Here is a 22786-nt window from a genome sequence, read left to right on the forward strand (position 1 = left end):
TACCAAGATCGACACGTCAACAGCACCACACTACCAAGATCAACAACACATCAACAGCACCACCCTACCAATATCAACTCGTCAACAGCACCACCCTACCAAGATCAACAACACGTCAACAGCACCACCCTACCAAGATCAACTCGTCAACAGCACCACCCTACCAAGATCAACAACTCGTCAACAGCACCACCCTACCAAGATCAACAACACATCAACAGCACCACCCTACCAATATCAACTCGTCAACAGCACCACCCTACCAAGATCAACAACACATCAACAGCACCACCCTACCAATATCAACTCGTCAACAGCACCACCCTACCAAGATCAACAACTCGTCAACAGCACCACCCTACCAAGATCAACAACACATCAACAGCACCACCCTACCAAGATCAACTTGTCAACAGCACCACCCTACCAAGATCAACACATCAACAGCACCACACTACCAAGATCAACAACACATCAACAGCACCACCCTACCAAGATCGACACATCAACAGCACCACCCTTCCAAGATCAACACATCAACAGCACCACCCTACCAAGATCAACTCATCAACAGCACCACACTACCAAGATCAACAACACATCAACAGCACCACCCTACCAAGATCGACACATCAACAGCACCACACTACCAAGATCAACAACACATCAACAGCACCACCCTACCAAGATCAACTCGTCAACAGCACCACCCTACCAAGATCAACACATCAACAGCACCACCCTACCAAGATCAACTCATCAACAGCACCACACTACCAAGATCAACAACACATCAACAGCACCACCCTACCAAGATCGACACATCAACAGCACCACACTACCAAGATCAACAACACATCAACAGCACCACCCTACCAAGATCAACTCGTCAACAGCACCACCCTACCAAGATCAACAACACATCAACAGCACCACCCTACCAAGATCAACAACATATCAACTGCACCACCCTACCAAGATCGACACATCAACAGCACCACCCTACCAAGATCAACAACATATCAACAGCACCACCCTACCAAGATCAACAACATACCAACAGCACCACCCTACCAAGATCGACACATCAACAGCACCACCCTACCAAGATCAACAACATATCAACAGCACCACCCTACCAAGATCAACAACACGTCAACAGCACCACCCTACCAAGATTGACACATCAACAGCACCACACTACCAAGATCAACAACACATCAACAGCACCACCCTACCAAGATCAACTTGTCAACAGCACCACCCTACCAAGATCAACAACACATCAACAGCATCACCCTACCAAGATCAACAACATACCAACAGCACCATCCTACCAAGATCGACACATCAACAGCACCTCCCTACCAAGATCAACAACATATCAACAGCACCACCCTACCAAGATCAACAACACATCAACAGCACCACCCTACCAAGATCGACACATCAACAGCACCACCCTACCAAGATCAACAACACGTCAACAGCACCACCCTACCAAGATCAACACGTCAACAGCACCACCCTACCAATATCAACTCGTCAACAGCACCACACTACCAAGATCAACAACACATCAACAGCACCACCCTACCAAGATCAACAACACATCAACAGCACCACCCTACCAAGATCAACACATCAACAGCACCACACTACCAAGATCAACAACACATCAACAGCACCACCCTACCAAGATCAACTTGTCAACAGCACCACCCTACCAAGATCAACTCGTCAACAGCACCACCCTACCAAGATCGACAACACATCAACAGCACCACCCTACCAAGATCAACTCGTCAACAGCACCACCCTACCAAGATCAACAACACATCATCAGCACCACCCTACCAAGATCAACACATCAACAGCACCACACTACCAAGATCAACAACACATCAACAGCACCACCCTACCAAGATCAACACATCAACAGCACCACACTACCAAGATCAACAACACATCAACAGCACCACCCTACCAAGATCAACTTGTCAACAGCACCACCCTACCAAGATCAACTCGTCAACAGCACCACCCTACCAAGATCGACAACACATCAACAGCACCACCCTACCAAGATCAACTTGTCAACAGCACCACCCTACCAAGATCAACAACACATCAACAGCACCACCCTACCAAGATCAACAACACGTCAACAGCACCACCCTACCAGGATCAACACGTCAACAGCACCACCCTACCAATATCAACTCGTCAACAGCACCACACTACCAAGATCAACAACACATCAACAGCACCACCCTACCAAGATCAACACATCAACAGCACCACACTACCAAGATCAACAACACATCAACAGCACCACCCTACCAAGATCAACTTGTCAACAGCACCACCCTACCAAGATCAACTCATCAACAGCACCACCCTACCAAGATCGACAACACATCAACAGCACCACCCTACCAAGATCAACTTGTCAACAGCACCACCCTACCAAGATCAACTCGTCAACAGCACCACCCTACCAAGATCGACAACACATCAACAGCACCACCCTACCAAGATCAACTCGTCAACAGCACCACCCTACCAAGATCAACAACACATCATCAGCACCACCCTACCAATATCAACTCATCAACAGCACCACCCTACCAAGATCAACACATCAACAGCACCACACTACCAAGATCAACAACACATCAACAGCACCACCCTACCAAGATCAACTTGTCAACAGCACCACCCTACCAAGATCAACAACACGTCAACAGCACCACCCTACCAAGATCGACACGTCAACAGCACCACCCTACCAAGATCAACACATCAACAGCACCACACTACCAAGATCAACAACACATCAACAGCACCACCCTACCAAGATCAACTTGTCAACAGCACCACCCTACCAAGATAAACACATCAACAGCACCACACTACCAAGATCAACAACACGTCAACAGCACCACCCTACCAAGATCAACAACACATCAACAGCACCACCCTACCAATATCAACTCGTCAACAGCACCACCCTACCAAGATCAACACATCAACAGCAACACACTACCAAGATCAACAACACATCAACAGCACCACCCTACCAAGATCAACTTGTCAACAGCACCACCCTACCAAGATCGACACGTCAACAGCAACACCCTACCAAGATCAACACATCAACAGCACCACACTACCAAGATCAACAACACATCAACAGCACCACCCTACCAAGATCAACTTGTCAACAGCACCACCCTACCAAGATCAACTCGTCAACAGCACCACCCTACCAAGATCGACAACACATCAACAGCACCACCCTACCAAGATCAACTCGTCAACAGCACCACCCTACCAAGATCAACAACACATCATCAGCACCACCCTACCAAGATCGACACGTCAACAGCACCACCCTACCAAGATCAACAACACATCAACAGCAACACCCTACCAAGATCAACTTGTCAACAGCACCACCCTACCAAGATCGACACGTCAACAGCACCACACTACCAAGATCAACAACACATCAACAGCACCACCCTACCAATATCAACTCGTCAACAGCACCACCCTACCAAGATCAACAACACGTCAACAGCACCACCCTACCAAGATCAACAACACATCAACAGCACCACCCTACCAAGATCAACTTGTCAACAGCACCACCCTACCAAGATCAACACATCAACAGCACCACCCTACCAAGATCAACACATCAACTGCACCACACTACCAAGATCAACAACACATCAACAGCACCACCCTACCAAGATCAACTTGTCAACAGCACCACCCTACCAAGATCAACACATCAACAGCACCACCCTACCAAGATCAACTCATCAACAGCACCACACTACCAAGATCAACAACACATCAACAGCACCACCCTACCAAGATCGACACATCAACAGCACCACACTACCAAGATCAACAACACATCAACAGCACCACCCTACCAAGATCAACTCGTCAACAGCACCACCCTACCAAGATCAACAACACATCAACAGCACCATCCTACCAAGATCAACAACACATCAACAGCACCACCCTACCAAGATCAACAACATATCAACTGCACCACCCTACCAAGATTGACACATCAACAGCACCACCCTACCAAGATCAACAACACATCAACAGCACCACCCTACCAAGATTAACAACATGACAACAGCACCACCCTACCAAGATCAACAACACATCAACAGCACCACCCTACCAAGATCAACAACATATCAACTGCACCACCCTACCAAGATTGACACATCAACAGCACCACCCTACCAAGATCAACAACACATCAACAGCACCACCCTACCAAGATTAACAACATGACAACAGCACCACCCTACCAAGATCAACACATCAACAGAACCACCCTACCAAGATCGACACATCAACAGCACCACACTACCAAGATCAACAACACATCAACAGCACCACCCTACCAAGATCAACTTGTCAACAGCACCACCCTACCAAGATCAACTCGTCAACAGCACCACCCTACCAAGATCGACAACACATCAACAGCACCACCCTACCAAGATCAACTCGTCAACAGCACCACCCTACCAAGATCAACAACACATCATCAGCACCACCCTACCAAGATCAACACATCAACAGCACCACACTACCAAGATCAACAACACATCAACAGCACCACCCTACCAAGATCAACACATCAACAGCACCACCCTACCAAGATCAACAACACATCAACAGCACCACCCTACCAAGATCAACAACATATCAACTGCACCACCCTACCAAGATTGACACATCAACAGCACCACCCTACCAAGATCAACAACACATCAACAGCACCACCCTACCAAGATTAACAACATGACAACAGCACCACCCTACCAAGATCAACACATCAACAGAACCACCCTACCAAGATCGACACATCAACAGCACCACACTACCAAGATCAACAACACATCAACAGCACCACCCTACCAAGATCAACTTGTCAACAGCACCACCCTACCAAGATCAACTCGTCAACAGCACCACCCTACCAAGATCGACAACACATCAACAGCACCACCCTACCAAGATCAACTCGTCAACAGCACCACCCTACCAAGATCAACAACACATCATCAGCACCACCCTACCAAGATCAACACATCAACAGCACCACACTACCAAGATCAACAACACATCAACAGCACCACCCTACCAAGATCAACACATCAACAGCACCACACTACCAAGATCAACAACACATCAACAGCACCACCCTACCAAGATCAACTTGTCAACAGCACCACCCTACCAAGATCAACTCGTCAACAGCACCACCCTACCAAGATCGACAACACATCAACAGCACCACCCTACCAAGATCAACTTGTCAACAGCACCACCCTACCAAGATCAACAACACATCAACAGCACCACCCTACCAAGATCAACAACACGTCAACAGCACCACCCTACCAAGATCAACACGTCAACAGCACCACCCTACCAATATCAACTCGTCAACAGCACCACACTACCAAGATCAACAACACATCAACAGCACCACCCTACCAAGATCAACAACACATCAACAGCACCACCCTACCAAGATCAACTCATCAACAGCACCACACTACCAAGATCAACAACACATCAACAGCACCACCCTACCAAGATCAACTTGTCAACAGCACCACCCTACCAAGATCAACTCGTCAACAGCACCACCCTACCAAGATCGACAACACATCAACAGCACCACCCTACCAAGATCAACTCGTCAACAGCACCACCCTACCAAGATCAACAACACATCATCAGCACCACCCTACCAATATCAACTCATCAACAGCACCACCCTACCAAGATCAACACATCAACAGCACCACACTACCAAGATCAACAACACATCAACAGCACCACCCTACCAAGATCAACTTGTCAACAGCACCACCCTACCAAGATCAACAACACGTCAACAGCACCACCCTACCAAGATCGACACGTCAACAGCACCACCTTACCAAGATCAACACATCAACAGCACCACACTACCAAGATCAACAACACATCAACAGCACCACCCTACCAAGATCAACTTGTCAACAGCACCACCCTACCAAGATAAACACATCAACAGCACCACACTACCAAGATCAACAACACGTCAACAGCACCACCCTACCAAGATCAACAACACATCAACAGCACCACCCTACCAATATCAACTCGTCAACAGCACCACCCTACCAAGATCAACACATCAACAGCACCACACTACCAAGATCAACAACACATCAACAGCACCACCCTACCAAGATCAACTTGTCAACAGCACCACCCTACCAAGATCGACACGTCAACAGCACCACCCTACCAAGATCAACACATCAACAGCACCACACTACCAAGATCAACAACACGTCAACAGCACCACCCTACCAAGATCAACAACACATCAACAGCACCACCCTACCAAGATCAACAACACGTCAACAGCATCACCCTACCAAGATCAACTCGTCAACAGCACCACCCTACCAAGATCAACAACACATCAACAGCACCACCCTACCAAGATCAACACATCAACAGCACCACACTACCAAGATCAACAACACATCAACAGCACCACCCTACCAAGATCAACTTGTCAACAGCACCACCCTACCAAGATCAACACATCAACAGCACCACCCTACCAAGATCAACTCATCAACAGCACCACACTACCAAGATCAACAACACATCAACAGCACCACCCTACCAAGATCGACACATCAACAGCACCACACTACCAAGATCAACAACACATCAACAGCACCACCCTACCAAGATCAACTCGTCAACAGCACCACCCTACCAAGATCAACAACACATCAACAGCACCACCCTACCAAGATCAACTCGTCAACAGCACCACACTACCAAGATCAACAACACATCAACAGCACCACCCTACCAAGATCAACAACACATCAACAGCACCACCCTACCAAGATTAACAACATGTCAACAGCACCACCCTACCAAGATCAACACATCAACAGCACCACCCTACCAAGATTAACAACATGTCAACAGCACCACCCTACCAAGATCAACATATCAACAGCACCACCCTACCAAGATCAACAACATACCAACAGCACCATCCTACCAAGATCGACACATCAACAGCACCACCCTACCAAGATCAACAACATATCAACAGCACCACCCTACCAAGATCAACAACACGTCAACAGCACCACCCTACCAAGATTGACACATCAACAGCACCACACTACCAAGATCAACAACACATCAACAGCACCACCCTACCAAGATCAACTTGTCAACAGCACCACCCTACCAAGATCAACAACACATCAACAGCATCACTCTACCAAGATCAACAACATACCAACAGCACCATCCTACCAAGATCGACACATCAACAGCACCTCCCTACCAAGATCAACAACATATCAACAGCCCCACCCTACCAAGATCAACAACACGTCAACAGCACCACCCTACCAAGATCGACACATCAACAGCACCACCCTACCAAGATCAACAACACATCAACAGCACCACACTACCAAGATCAACAACACGTCAACAGCACCACCCTACCAAGATCGACACATCAACAGCACCACCCTACCAAGATCAACAACACATCAACAGCACCACCCTACCAAGATCAACTCGTCAACAGCACCACCCTACCAAGATCAACAACACATCAACAGCACCACCCTACCAAGATCAACAACACAGTTACTGAAAGATGTGAAACAGGGCCAGTAACATCATGTAGGTTCCCACACTCTGCTCATGAACTGTTTGTCCCACTCCTGTCGTAGAGGAGGCTGCATAGGACCACCAGACTCAAACACAGTTACTTTCCCCAAGCAGTAAGCTGATCAAAACCTCCACTCTGTAATCCACCCCTCCACACCCCCAACCACCACTACTTTATCGTTCCCTGTCAGTCACCTTATGTACCGACACTCCTGTGCCTACTGTCACTTTATGGACATACAATCAATCTACATGTATATCTTATGTATTTATATTTATGGTGTTTTTATTATTACTGTGTTCTTTGTCTTATTAAATGATTATTACCGACAAATCACTTGTAGTACACAAGGAAACAATACACTGGACCAGCAAGTGAGCTTACTGTGCTGTCCCACACCCACACTTTGGAAAGCCTGATCACCTGCTGTACTTCTACTCCCTGAAGACCACAGCACCAGAAGTGAGGATCAAGAAAGAATAGACAAGGGAGGCACGGGAGAGCTTACAGGACTGCTTTGAATTGGTGGTCTGGACTGTATTCAAGGATTCAGCTGCATGTCTGAATGAGTATGCCACAGGTGTCACTGATTTCATTAAAACCTGCATGGATGAGTGTGTGCCTACAAAAACCTGCTGTACATTCCCAAATCAAAAGCTGTCGATGAATCAGGAGGTCTGTAGTCTGCTGAGGGCTAGAGCTATGACATTCAAGTCCGGTGACCCAGGTCTGTACAAGGAAACCAGCTACATCTTGCAGAGAGGTATTTCAGGAGTGAAGAAACAATTCTGAGCAAGGTTGGAGGTGACGTAGGATGCATGTCAACTCTGGCAGGGTTTGCAGGACATTACTTCCTACAAAGCGAAACCCATTAGCAAGAATGGCAGCAATGCTTCACTACCAGATGAACTCAACACCTTCTGGCATAGGAAGGGAGAATAAAACTACAGCTATGAGGATCCCTGCTGCACCTGGTCACCCTGTGATCTCTGTCTCAGAGGCTGACATTAGGCCCTCGAAAGGTGACAAGCCCCGATGGAGTACCTGCTAAGGCCCTGAAAACCTGTGCCAACCAACTGGCGGAAGGGATATGAGGCATTTTTATCTCTCATTGCTACAGTCGGAAGTTCCCACCTGCTTCAAAATGGCAACCATTATAACAAAACCCAAGAAGAGTAGGGTGAGCTGCTTTAACGAGAATCATCTAGTAGAACTCACATTGAAGTGTTATGAGAAGTTGATTATGGCTGGAATGAACACCTGCCTCAGCAAGGACCTGGACCCACTGTAATTTGCCTATTGCCACCATAGGTCTACAGCAGACGCAATCTCATTGTCTCTCTATGAGACCTTGGATTATCTGAACAATACAAATACCTATGTCAGGATGATTATGCTCAGTGTTGAAAACTATCATTCCTACAGTTCTGATCAAAAAGCTACAAAACCTGGGCCTCTGTACCTCCCTCTGCAACTGGATCCTTGACTTCCTAGCTGGAGACACTTTATGTGTGGATTGGAAATAGAATCTCCTCCTCGCTGATGATCAACACTTGCGCACCTCAGGGGTGTGTGCTTAGCCCACTGCTCAACTCTCTCTACACCCATGACTGTGTGGCCAGGCACAGCTCAAATACCATCTATAAATTTGCTGATGATACAATCACTATTGGCAGAATCTCAGAAGGTGATGAAAGGGTGTACAGGAGTGTGTTATGGTGCGGTCCGGAGCCCGCATTCCGGTTCTTGATTCGGTCCGCAGACTCTGGACTCTGGGTCTTGTAGCCGTCCCTTCTTTTGTCCTTCAGCCCAATCAGTCAGACCTGTGGATCATCGTGGCTTGTTGGGGCTCAAGGAGACGCACCTGATGCCCATCGGCTGGCGGTGTATATAGGGGGCTCTGGGACTGAGTGGAGTTGGGGGGTTGTCTTGTTCCTCTGGTTGCCTTGGCTTGGAGTTCCCCTTGTTAAAGATGAGTTCTTCCAGTAAGTCTGGCAGTCACCCTGGACCTAGTTCCCTTCCTATCCCTTGCCTCTGTTGGGCAAGCCTGGCCAGACTACCGTTGCTCGGTGGGGGACTCTGCCCCTTTCCATCCCTTGCTGCCGATGGGTTGTGCCCCACAACCTACCCAGGTGCCCCATGACCTGCTCAGGCCCCTGTGTTCCTGCCTGGGAGGTCCGGGCCCTGCCTAGGAGTTATGCGGCCTGCCCAGAGATCTCTGCCCCTACCTATCCCTCGCTGCCGATGGGTTGTGCCCTGCAACCTACCCAGGTGTCCTGTGACCTGCTCAGACCCCTGTGTTCCTGCCTGGGAGGTCTGGGCCCTGCCCAGGAGTTATGCGGCCCACCCAGTGAACTCCTAGACCTTGCCAGAACTCTGGGATCCTCCTTGCCTGAACCCTGAGACTCTCCCGGAACCCCAGAATCACCTTGAACATCACATCCCTCACGCACACCATGGTCTCCACATCTTGTCTATCGTTTAGTTGTTCCCGTCCTACCCCTAGTACTTCAGTGCCTGCATTCTGCACTTGGGTCCAGCCTCCTGTCCCCTTATGACAGTGAAATTTACCAGCTAGTTGAGTGGTGTTGCTGCAGCAACCTGGCACTCAACATCAGTAAGAGCAAAGAACTGATTGTGGACTTCAGAAAGGATAAGATGAGGGAACACACACCATTCCTCATTGAGGGATCAGAAGTGGAGAGAGTGAGCAATTTCAAATTCCTGGGTGTCAATATCTCTGAAGATCTGACCTGGATCCAACATTTTGATGCAGTTACAAAGAAGACAAGACAGCAGCTGTATTTCATTTGGAGTTTGAGGAGATTTATGTCACCAAAAACACTTCAAACACTTGCAAGTTTCTACTTATGTAGCATAGAGAGGCTGCCTCACCAGCTGGTAATGGGGGGTGTTGGGGAAGGTGGGGAACGCTACTGCACAGGATTGAAATATGCTGCAGAAAGTTGTAAACTCCGCCAGCTCCATCATCAGCCTGCTCCCTCATCAGCCTCCAGGACATCTTCAGAGAGTTATCCCTCAAAAAGGCTGCATCCATTATTAAGGACTCCCATCACCCAGGACATGCCCTCTTCTCATTGCTACCATCAGGGAGGAGGTACAGGAGCCTGAAGACACACTCTCAACCATTCAGGAACAGCTTCTACCCCTCTGCCATCAGATTTCTGAATGGACATTGAACCCATGAACACTACCTCAATACTCTTTAATTTCTTTTTTTGCACTACTTTAATTTAACCTAACTACTTAATATGCATATTTATACTGTAGGTCACAGTTACTTTTCTCTATTATTATGTACTCCATTGTACTGCTGTTGTGAAGTTAACAAATTTCACGACATATGCCGGTGATATTAAATGTGATTCTGGTTCCTTTTTGTTCTGCATCAGATTCAGAATGACAATTATTTAATTCTCCTTTACACTTGTGTGCTGGAAATGACAGGAGTCAATCCTGAATCTCACTCTCTCTATCAGCTCCTTATCTTCACCGTTGCCTTGCTGTGACTTCCACACGTGTTCAGCTTGGGTTACTATTGCTGGATTTTAATGTTTTAATCCAAGGTTCTTTCAGAAGCCAGGAAAGAGGCACAAAGCTTGCTGCTTCACAATCATTCTATTACATGCTAACAGGACAGAGAGAGTTGAAAACAGATAGTGATAAAGGTCTACTGATTGAAGAGGGAGAGATAAAGAAAGATAGCAATCAGCATGGAGCAGCTCTTTTTATGCTATATAGAAAAAAATCCATTCCAATTCATAGATAAGGGTCAACCAATGAGAAAGCTCTTATTCAAATAAAGCAGCACCAAGAGAAGCTTCCAGACTTTCTAGACTAACCATTAGGGGACACACGGAACAACTGCATATACCCATTTTGACCACTAGGAAGTGCATTAAACTGTTATATGTATATAAGGATTACTTAAAATACTAGCAGACAGTTAATTGTTAAACTGAAAATTCAAATTTCAAAGTAAGTTAATTATCAAGGTATATATATATCGTCGTCATAATTAGCTCGCATCTGGAAATTCCAGTTGGCGGATGATTTCCCTCCACGCCGCTCTGTTGTTTCGGTCCTTTATTGAGACTGACATATTGGGAAATCATGTACTCAGCAGATCACAGCAGTGGCTTGCCTTTGCCTTCTGCCGGGTGATTTTAAAGAGATCACCACCTCTCTTCTTGGTAGATCATCTGCTTGCAAAGCAACCATTGTCTTCCAAGGTCGCAGCTCTTCCGCCTCCCCCATCAGTCTCCTGCTGGTCCGCCGTTGGCCATCGCTAGTAACCCTGAGCAAGGGACCCTTACCAGGTGCTACCAGCCGGGTCAGCTGGACCTAGGACGCTTTGCCGTGCCGAGCTCCAGGCCAGATGTTGCGGTGGCTGGCGGCTGTGGTGGGTCCACCAGGGATGGAGCAGCAGGGCCTGGGCTCGAAGTGGCTGCTGAGCCTGGGCACGGTGGCAAAGGGCTGTGAGCAGACGTCGGAGATGAAGGCGGTCTCCCGGAAAAAAATAACAGGAAACACATTTTCATCCTCAAGATCTTGTCCAACCCTCCTTTGGAAGAGATGAGCTCTCACGGTTCCCACTGTGTTTCTCCCACCTCAGCCTCCTCCGTCCACTGCCTCTGCTGCTGCTACATGCTATCCTGCTGCCATCTTATTCCAGTATATATATATATATATATATATATATATATATAAAATGTGTGTGTGTGTGTGTGTCAGCATGAGATATATTTTCTTGTGGGCATTCACAGTAAATACAAGAATCACAATAGAATCGATGTAAGACCTCACCCAATAGGACAAGCAAACAGCCAATGTGCAAAATCCAGCAAACTGTGAAAATACAAAACTAAACAAAAAATAAATAATGATTAATAAATAAGCAATAAATATCAAAAACATGAGAAGAGTGTTTGAAAGTGAGTTCATAGATTGTGGGAACAGTTCTGTGATGGGGCAAGTGAAATTGAGTAAAGTTGTCCTCTCTGCTCCAAGAGCCTGATGAGGGATAATAATTGTTCCTGAAGCTGGTGGTGTAGGTTCCTAAGGCTCCAGTACTTCTTTCCTGCTGGCAGCAGTGAGAAGAGAGCATGGTCTGGATGGTGGGGTCCCTGATGATGGATGCTGCTTTCCTGCGACAGTGCTCAATGGAGGGGAGGACTTTACCTGTGATGGTCTGGCTCATATCCACTAGTTTTTGTAGGATTTTCCTTTTAAGGGTATTGGTGTTTCTATACCAGGCTGTGATGCAACCAGTCAATATACTCTCCACCACACATCCACAAACTGGAAAGAAAATAACAATTAAACTGTCTAATCTAAGAATGAAACAGTCAGCTCCAACACTATACAACATCCACTCACTGTCTCTGTCAGAACATCATCTTAACCCTTGTCTTGCTGTAATTTCCACACAGTGAGGTGCCAGGGTTAATGATTCAGGACACTGCAAATCCAAATCCCACTGTGCCTTACTTTGGACATGAGAGGTAGTGTGGAGGAGATGACATTCGGAAGCCATGGTGTGTGGCATGCAACAATTCACATGGTTTCCTTTGACTTTACAGGGACCAAGAGGTCTGGATGGACTGCCCGGGGAACAAGGACCTCCAGGTAAAAAGGTAATTATTTACTTTGTGACATGACCAAGGAGGAGTTCGGGAATCCATTCCTAGCGATTTGAAGCTCACTGAATCAGTATTTGGATTGAGTGCCCTTAGAGTCGGAAAATTTGAGCCCACAACTCTGATTCTATACTGAAGATAAACACAAGAGATTCTACACTTGCTGGAAATCCAGAGCAACACGCACAAAATGCTGGGGGAGCTTAGCAGGTCAGGCAGCACCTATGGAAGAGAATAAACAGTCAACATTTCCGGCCATGACTCTTCATCAGGACTGGAAAAGAAGGGAGAAGATGCCAGAATAAGAAGTTGGGTGGAAGGGAAGAATGACGAGCTAGAAGGTGGTTGCCTCACTATAGGAAGGATGTGGAAAGGGTACAGAGGAGATTTACCAGGATGCTGCCTGGTTTAGAGAGTATGCATTATGATCAGAGATTAAGGGAGCTAGGGCTTTACTCTTTGGAGAGAAGGAGGATGAGAGGAGACATGATAGAGGTATACAAGATATTAAGAGGAATACATAGAGTGGACAGCCAGCGCCTCTTCCCCAGGTCACCACTGCTCAGTACAAGAGGACATGGCTTTAAGGTAAGGGGTGGGAAGTTCAAGGGGGATATTAGAAGAAGGTTTTTTACTCAGAGAGTGGTTGGTGCGTGGAATGCACTGCCTGAGTCAGTGGTGGAGGCAGATACACTAGTGAAATTTAAGAGACTACCAGACAGGTATATGGAGGAATTTAAGGTGGGGGGTTATATGGGAGGCAGGGTTTAAGGGTCGGCACAACATTGTGGGCCAAAGGGCCTGTACTGTGCTGTACCATTCTATGTTCTATAGGTGAAGCCAGGTGGGTGAGGGAGGAGGGATGAAGTAAGAAGCTTGGAGGTGATAGGTGAAGCCAGGTGAGTTGGGGAACTGAATCTGAATCTGAAGTAAGAAGCTTGGAGGTGATAGGTGGGAAAGGTAAAGGGCTGGAGAGGAAGGAATCTGATTGAACCATGGGAGAAGGGGAAGGAGGAGGGGCACCAGGGTCTGGTGATAGGCAGGTGAGGAGAAGAGGCGAGAGACCAGAGTAGGGCTTTGAAGAAGAGGGAAGGGGTAGGTGAAAGAAATAACAGAAGTTGGAGAAATCGGTGTTCATGCTGTCAGGCTAGAGGCTACCCAAGTGGAATATGAGGTGTTGCTCTCCACCTTGAGAGCAGTCACATTGTGGTAGATGAAAGTTATTGAAGATATCTTGTTTTGTCCAGGAATTCCTGAGAGAGAGAAGGAAGGGATGAAATGTATCTGGACAGCAATGGTTTCATGTCTAACTATGATGACCACCAAGTTCTGATCTACACCAATCCCACTCCCCAGCACTCAGTCTGTACCCTCCTGTGCCGTGGTGATTCAAGTGAACGTCAAGATACTAGGTCAGTGTTGTGAGGGTCTCTGCCCTCACCACCCCCTCAGGTAGTGAGATCCAGATCCCAGACCCCTCTTGGGAAAGTATTCAGAATCAGAATCAGATTTATTATCACTGACATTCAGGATGTCATAAAATCTGTTGTTTTGCAGCAGCAAGCAGTGTAATATATAAAACATACTAAATCCGGTCAGATTGCACTTGGAGTATTGTGAACAGTTTTGGGCCTCTATCCAAAAAAAAAGTGTGCTGGCATTGGGGAGGGTCCAGAGGAGGTTCACAAGAATGAAAGGGTTAATGTACGAAGAGCATTTGATGGCTCTTTATATTTGATGACTCACCAGAGTTTAGAAGAATGGAGAGGGGATCTTATTGAATATTAAAAGGCCAAGATAGAGTGCACGTGCACGGGTGAATTCTTAATTTTATTATAGTGGGAGAGGCTAGGACACGAAAGCACAGCCTTAGAATACAAAGGTGTCCATTTAGAACAGAGATGAGGAGGAATTTATTTAGCCAGAGGGTAGTGAATCTCTGGAATTCATTGCCACAGATGGCTGTGAAGCCAAGTCATTCAGTATATTTGAAGTGAAGGTTGACAAGTTCTTGATTAGTCAGGGGTCACAGATTATGGGGAGAGGGCAGGAGAATGGGGTTGAAGGGGATGATAAATCACCCATCATGGAATGGAAGAGCCGACTTAATGAGACAAATGAACTTATTCTGCTCCTTTGTCTTATGGAATGTTGTTCAATACTTCCAAGTTTTGTTGTCCAGATCAGATTCAGGATTATTGTCACTGACGAACACATTGATAACGTTTGACAAAGGCATAAGAATATCAGTTATGAGGAGAAGTTGTAGGATGCCCAGCCCTTCACAATGTAACCATGGCCGATCTGCCCTAGGCCTCTGAAGCGCAAGAGTTTCTGCAGATGCTGGAAATAGGAGCTGCCTGAAATGCCGAGTTCCTCCAGTATTTCATGTGTGTTCCGCAAGCCTCATCTCTCCTTCTGTGGAATTAACCCCACCACCCTCAATTCACGATCTGTCAAACGTTTCTCTCCCTCCTCATTCTTGGCGCCACAGTTGCAGAGAGGTACTGCTTCCTTCTCAGTGCATTTCGGAATTCGGCATTCAATGTCGGCGCCAATCTGTACGTCTTCCCTGTGGGAGGCATAGGCTTTCCCTGTTGCTCCAGCTCTCTCCCACAGTGCAAAGACGTACCAGGTATTGTCCCGTGATTAGGTCAGGGTTAATAGGGATTGTGGGGTTGTTAGGGCAGACTGGCTCAAAGGGTTGGAAGGGCCTACTTCGTGCTGTATCACTAAATAAATAAATTAACCCCTCCCCCCACCCCGTGATCCATTCTCCACACCCTCTGGGGTGGAGAATTCCAGAAATTCCTATCCTTCTGTGAGAGGTTCCTACACACCTCAGTTTTAAATGTCAACCCCAATCCTGTAACTGTGCCCATCTTGTTCCAGACTCTCCCACTGGTGAAAACATCTCCACATAAAGTCAGAGAACTCAGCACAGAAACAGGCCCTTCTGCCCATCTAGTCTCTCATGTCCACTCAGGATCAGAGATGATTCAGTAAGATCTCCCCTGTTCTTTTAAACCATATGGAATTGGGGTCCAGCTTCTTTAGCTGCTCGTGAGAGGAGAATCTTTTCATTCTGGGAGTTAGTCAGGTGAACGATCGTCGACCTGTCTCCAGAGCCTGTGTATCGTTCATTGTGCCACACTGTGGGGCATGGTTCATCAGCACAGAGGCTCGTTCTGATTATGCTGAGTTACATGGAGTTCAAAGTAAATTTATTTTCTAAGTATCGATATCACCATATACAACCCTGAGATTCATTTTTTGTGGGCATTCACAATAGAACAAAGAAATAAAATAGCATCAATGAAAAACTGCATGCAAGAAAACAACCAACGTGAGACAAACTGTGAAAATAAAAAAAACAATAATAATAAGTCAGTAATACATAATATTGATAATATTGAGCACATGAGATGAAGAGTCCTTGAAAGTGAGTCCAAGGTTGTGGAATGAGTTCATTGTTGGGATGAATGAAGTTACCCACGCTGGTTCAAGAGCCTGATGGTTGAGGGGTGATAACTGTTCCTGAACCTGGTGGAGTGAGTCCTGTGGCTCCTGTACTTCCTTCCCAGTAGCAGCAGCAAAAAGAGAGCATGACCTGGATGGTGGGGGCCCTGCTTTCCTGCAATAGCTCTCCTTGTAGATGTGCTCATTGGTGGGGAGGGCTTTACCTGTGATGGACTGGGCTGCATCCACTACTTTTTGTAGGATTTTTCATTCCTGGACAATGGTATTTCCATACCAGGTTGTGATGCAGCCTGTCAGGATTCTCTCCGGAGACCACCTTTGCAATGTCATTACGCGCTGGACACAGGGCAGATCCTTTGAATTGTTGTTTACCTTACAGGGGGAGAGAGGTGACCCAGGACCACAAGGTGACACAGGACTCATTGTAAGTGTGCACCTTTGCTAAGATTTGTGACTATCTCAGAGAGGGGAGGGTCTCCACAGTCCAACCAGAGTTTGTTCTGCAAATTCTTTACATTGCATCATCTTCTGAATTGCAGGGAAAAGCCGGGAATCCTGGAGAACAGGGAATGCCGGGAGCTCCGGTAAGTCTTTGGGCTCTTCAAAGTTCAAGGTAAATTTATTATCAAAGTACTTATATGTCACCGTATACAACCCTGAGATTCATTTTCTTGTGGGCATCTTTCTCCCCTTTTTATAGGAAGGATGTGGAAGCTTTAGAGAGGGTGCAGAGAAGATTTACCAGGATGCTGCCTGGATTAGAGAGCGTGTCTTGTCAGGATAAGTTGAGTGATTTAGTGGTTTTCTCTTTGGAGCAAAGGAGGATGGGAGGTGATTTGATAGAGGTGTACAAGATTATAAAAGGCCTCGATAGAGTGGACAGTCAGAGACTTTTTCTCAGGGCAGAAATGGTTCATAGAAGTGGTCATAATTTTAAAGAGATTGGAGGAAAATACAGAGGGGATATCAGAGGTAATTTTTTACACAGAGGGTGGTGGCAGTGGCAGGTACATTCGCAGCGTTTAAGAGACTCTCAGGCACAAGAATGATAGAAAAATGGAGTGCTTTGTACGAGGGAAGGGTTAGATTGATCTTAGTATCACTTCAAAGGTTGGAATAACATCATGGGCTAAAGGGCTTGCACTGTACAAAGTTCAAGGTACATCTATGTCACTATCTACAACCCTGAGAATTTTTTGTGGGCATTCACAATAAATTCAAGAAACACAATAGAATCAATGAAAAACTAAACCCAACAAGACAGACAAACAACCAGAGTGCAAAAGAAAGTGCAAACACAAAAATAAACAATAATAACAACTAAATAAGCAATAAATATCGAGAACATGAGATGAAGAGTGCTTGAAAATGAGTTTGTAGATTGTGGGAACATTTCAGTGATGGGATGAGTAAAGTTTTCCCTTCTGGTTCAGGAGCCTGATGGTTGAGGGTTAATAACTGTTCCTGGACCTGGTGGTGTGGGTCCTGAGGCTCCTGCACCTCCTCCCTGATGGCAGCAGTGAGAAGAGAGCTGAAATGGTCTAAGTACAATGTGCCCAGTATAAACCCACAGAGGTTTGTGAGTAGATGGAATGAGCTGTCAGAGGAAGTGGTAAAAGTGGGTACAAATACAGCGCCCAAGGGACATTTGGACAGGTGTAGTACTATGCAAAAGCCCTATGCACCCTAGCGATATACGTATATGTGCCAAAGGATTAGCACAGTACTGTATCTGGATGGAAAGAGTTGAGAGGGATATGGGTCAAATGCAGACAGTTGAGGTAGGTGACCTGGTCAGTACAGTTTAATTGGGCCGATGGGCCTGTGCTTTGTTTCACTGGAGGGATACTGGAAACCTGACCACACTGTTCATCAGATTTCAGACTCACATTTATTTATCACAGCCAGATCTATCAGCCAGCCTGTAAGACCATAAGACACAGGAGGATTAGGCCATTAGGCCCATTGACTCTGCCCTTCCGTTCCATCACAGCTGATCTATTTAGAGAAACGGCGCGGAATGTGCCTTTCCGGCCCTCTGAGTCGTGCGGCCAGCTACCCACCAATTTAACCCGAGCCTCATCATGGGATGGTTTACAAAGGCCAATTAATGTGCTAATAGGTATGTTTTTGGACCGTGGGGAAACCAGAGCACCCAGAGGAAACCCACGCACACAAGGGAAAGAACATACAAACTTGCTTAAAGAGGATGCTGGAATCGAACTCCTATGCCCTGAACTGCAATAGTGTTGTGCAAATCGCGATGCTCCTGTTATTTATTATCAATCCCATTCTCCTGCCTTCTCTCCATAACCTTTAATGCCCTGACTACACAAGAACCTCTCAAGCTCCACTTTAAATATACCCAATGACTTGGCCTCCACAGCCATTCGTGCAATGAATTCCACAGGGACACCACCCTCTGGCTCAAAAAAAAATTCCTCCTCATCTCTGTTCTTAATGAAAGTCCTTCTATTCTGAGGCTGTGCCCTCTGGTCCTAGACTCCCCCAACTATAGAAACATCCTCCACACATCCACTCTATCTAGGCATTTCAATATTCAACAGGTTTCGATGAGATCCCCTCTCCATTCTTCTGAGCTCCAGTGAGAACAGTCCCAGAGCTATCAAGCGCTCCTCATTTGTTAACCCGCTCATTCCTGGGATAATTCTCGTGAAACTCCTTTGGACCTTTTCCCTAGGAGATCTGTAGATTTGTTGTAATATACAGGCTCGGATTTAGATTTACATATCACATGTACATCGAAAGATGGAGTGAGATGCATCATTTGCATTGACAATCAACACACCCCGAGGGCAGCCCACAAGTGTCAGCTCACATTCCGTTGCCAGCAGAGCTTGCCCACTGGATCAGTACAAGCAGCGCCACCCACAGAACGACAGAAAAATGAGCCCTCCCCACCCACACCCACACTTACTCACTCACATAGACAGACCTCCAACCCCAAAACAGGTCCCCTACAACAAGTCTTAGCGTTTAAATAGGAGAGAGAGCCGATCTCAGTTGGAGGCAGGTAACGTGCTTTGTGTTTGAGAGAGGGAGCGGGGAGCATCTGAGATTGCGAGAGGGTGTTGGATACATCTCTAATAGAAGGAGGGTCCATGAGACATTCAGCCCATCGAGTCAGCTCCTTATTCCATCACGTCTGATTTGTTATCCCTCTCAACCCCAATTTTTCCTGCCTTCTCCCAGCAACCTTTGATGCCCTGATAAATCAGGAAGCTATCAAGCTCCACCTCAGATATATCCGATGACTTGGCCTCCACAGCCGTTCATGCATGAATTCCACAGAGGCACCACCTTCTGGATAAATAAATTCCTCCTTATCTCTGTTCTAAACGGACATCCCCCTTTTATGAGGCTGTGCCCTCTGACTCCCCTCTATAGGAAATATCCTCTCTGCCTCCACTCTATCTAGGCCCTTCAATATTCAATAAGTTTCAATGAGAACCCCCTCATTCTTCTAAACTCCAGAGAGGACAGGCCCAGAGCCATCCAATGCTCCTCGTATATTAACCCTTTCATTACCAGAATCATCTCGTGATGGCGGGGAGGGGGTGGTGTCAGGGAGCATTGCTGTTGTCAGTGAGGATAAGGGAAAGGGTGAGTCTGAAAGGAGGAGGTAGAGGAGAACATTTTGTCAGTGGATGGGAAAAGGTGTCTCTTTGAGGTAGGAAGATAATAGAGAGTATTGGAAATCTAACCAAAATCTTCGGGATGAGGAGATCTCTCTACTAAGGATTCATCCACATTCTTTGTTTCAGGGGCTGCCTGGACCTTTGGGAAGCTCTGGGGATATGGGACCTCCTGGACAACCAGTTGAGTTGATCTTCAGTCTACTGTGACTCTGTGCAGTGATGGGATGTTTAAGGGGAGGGAGGAGGCCGATCTTTCCTTCTTGCTTGTGCTAGCCCTTTCGGTGCCCATTGCCTCACTGAATCTGTGTACATCTATCTCCCTGCATAGGAACAATGAATCTTCTCCACCAGTGCACAAGACAACTGGAGCAGGAGGCCACTTGGCACATTAGTCCTGTCCTACCATTCAATGTGACCAATGCAGATCTGCCCCAGGCCTCATTTTCTCTTCTGTGCCATTAGACCATAAGATATTATGGTGCCAGTTCCCCATCACCCTCAGTCCCCTGATCTGTCAAACATTTCTCTCCCTCCTCTTTAAACTTCCCTCCCCACCCTCACTGATCCTGGCTCCATGCCCACTGGGACAGAGAATCCCAGAAGTTCCCCTGCCTCTCTGAGAAGAAATGGTAACACAACACAATCAAAATGTTAATTCATGCCAAAGAGAGAGATGTTAAGATTTTAAAGTTTAGCTCTATTTGTCACATGCACATAGAAACATTGAAATAGTCAGTGAAAAATGTTGTTTGCACTAATGACCAACACAATCTGAGGGCAGCCCACAAGTATTGCCACACCTCTGACACCAAAACAGCACGCCCACAACTCACGAATCCTAACCCGTGCATCTTTGGAATCTAGGAGGAAACCAGAGCACTGGGAAGAAACCCACGTGGTTGTGGGGAGAACAGACTGCAGAGGGAATTGCACCCAGCTCTGTGGTACTGCAAGGTGATATGCTCACCGCTACACTTACCATTCCGCCCTCCTACCACGCCAGTGAAAAAAGGAAAATATGAGGCCACCGGAGTGTGTTGAGACACTCTCCAACTGTCTGGATGAGTGTGGTTCCAACAACATCGAAGAAATTTAACAGCATTCAGGATAACGACACCAAAAGGCATACGAGCAGAGTAAGGCCAATCAGTCTATCGAGGCTGCTCCACCATTCCATCATGGCTGAGTTATTTTCCCTCTCAACCCCATTCCCCTGCCTTCTCCCCCTAACCTTTGACACCCTGACTAATCAAGAGCCTATCAACCTCCATCTTAAATATCCCAGTGGCTTGGCCTCCATTAAATTCCACAGATTCACCACTCTCTAGCTAAAGGAATTCCTCCTCATCTCTGTTCTAAAAGGATGTCCTTCTGAGGTTGTGTGGTCTGGTCCTAGACTCCCCCACTATAGTCTGTATGTCCACTCTATTTAGGCCTTTCATTATTTGATAGGTTTCAATGTGATAAAACAACCCATTTTCAGCATGTCATCCACCTCCAACCTCCCCCTCAACACCTTTCCCTCCACCAGCAGCACGCAGTGGCTGCAGAGTGTACCATGGCTATTCACACAGACTGCTCCCACAAACACTCCCAAACCCACCCATCCTATAATCAGAGACATGGTCAGAGGGTGCAGGGGAACACCAGCACCCACGGGTTCCTTCCCAGTCTCACATCATCCTAACTTAAAAATATATCACCATTAACTGTAACACTTTATTCTGCTTTCTGTTATTGTTTTATCTGGTTCTACTTCAATGCATTGTGTAATGATCTGATCTTTTATGGAAGACAAGTATTTCACAATATGATATGTGACAATAATTAACTAGTCTTCCAAGGACCCTCACTCCATCTGAAAAATGCAAGATTTCCCAGTGGCTAATCATTTAAATTTTTATTTCCATTCCCATTCCAACATTTTGGTTCATGGCCTCCTCTATTGCAACGACGAGACCACTCTCAGCTTGAAGGAGCAGCACCTCACATTACAACTGGGTAGCCTCCAACCTGATGGCATGAACATCCATTTCTCAAACTTCCAGTAATTTTCCCTCCCCCATCTCCCACCCTGGCTCCCCTCTCACCTCTCCTCATCTCCTTACCTGCGTATCACTTCCTCCTGATGCCCTTCTCCTTCCCTTTCTCCCATGGTCCACTCTCCTCTCCTATCAGATACCCCTTTTCGAGCCATTGACCTTTTCAACCTGTCACCT

The 22786-nt window shown here is 46.7% G+C and overlaps 1 protein-coding gene across 4 annotated transcripts in view; it reads left to right on the plus strand.

The window, feature by feature from the left end:
• LOC140736680 (uncharacterized) overlaps positions 1-22786 on the plus strand; it is a 493430-nt gene that overhangs the window by 285042 nt on the left and 185602 nt on the right. For all 4 annotated transcript variants that reach the window (XM_073062508.1, XM_073062505.1, XM_073062507.1 and 1 more), the window contains 4 exons: positions 13372-13425; positions 17288-17332; positions 17448-17492; positions 20694-20747. In XM_073062508.1, the coding sequence (XP_072918609.1) occupies positions 13372-13425; positions 17288-17332; positions 17448-17492; positions 20694-20747 (198 nt within the window). The remainder of the gene's footprint in view (positions 1-13371; positions 13426-17287; positions 17333-17447; positions 17493-20693; positions 20748-22786) is intronic.

This window comes from Hemitrygon akajei, chromosome 12 (genome assembly GCF_048418815.1).
Source record: "Hemitrygon akajei chromosome 12, sHemAka1.3, whole genome shotgun sequence".
Classification (NCBI taxonomy): Eukaryota; Metazoa; Chordata; class Chondrichthyes; order Myliobatiformes; family Dasyatidae; genus Hemitrygon; species Hemitrygon akajei.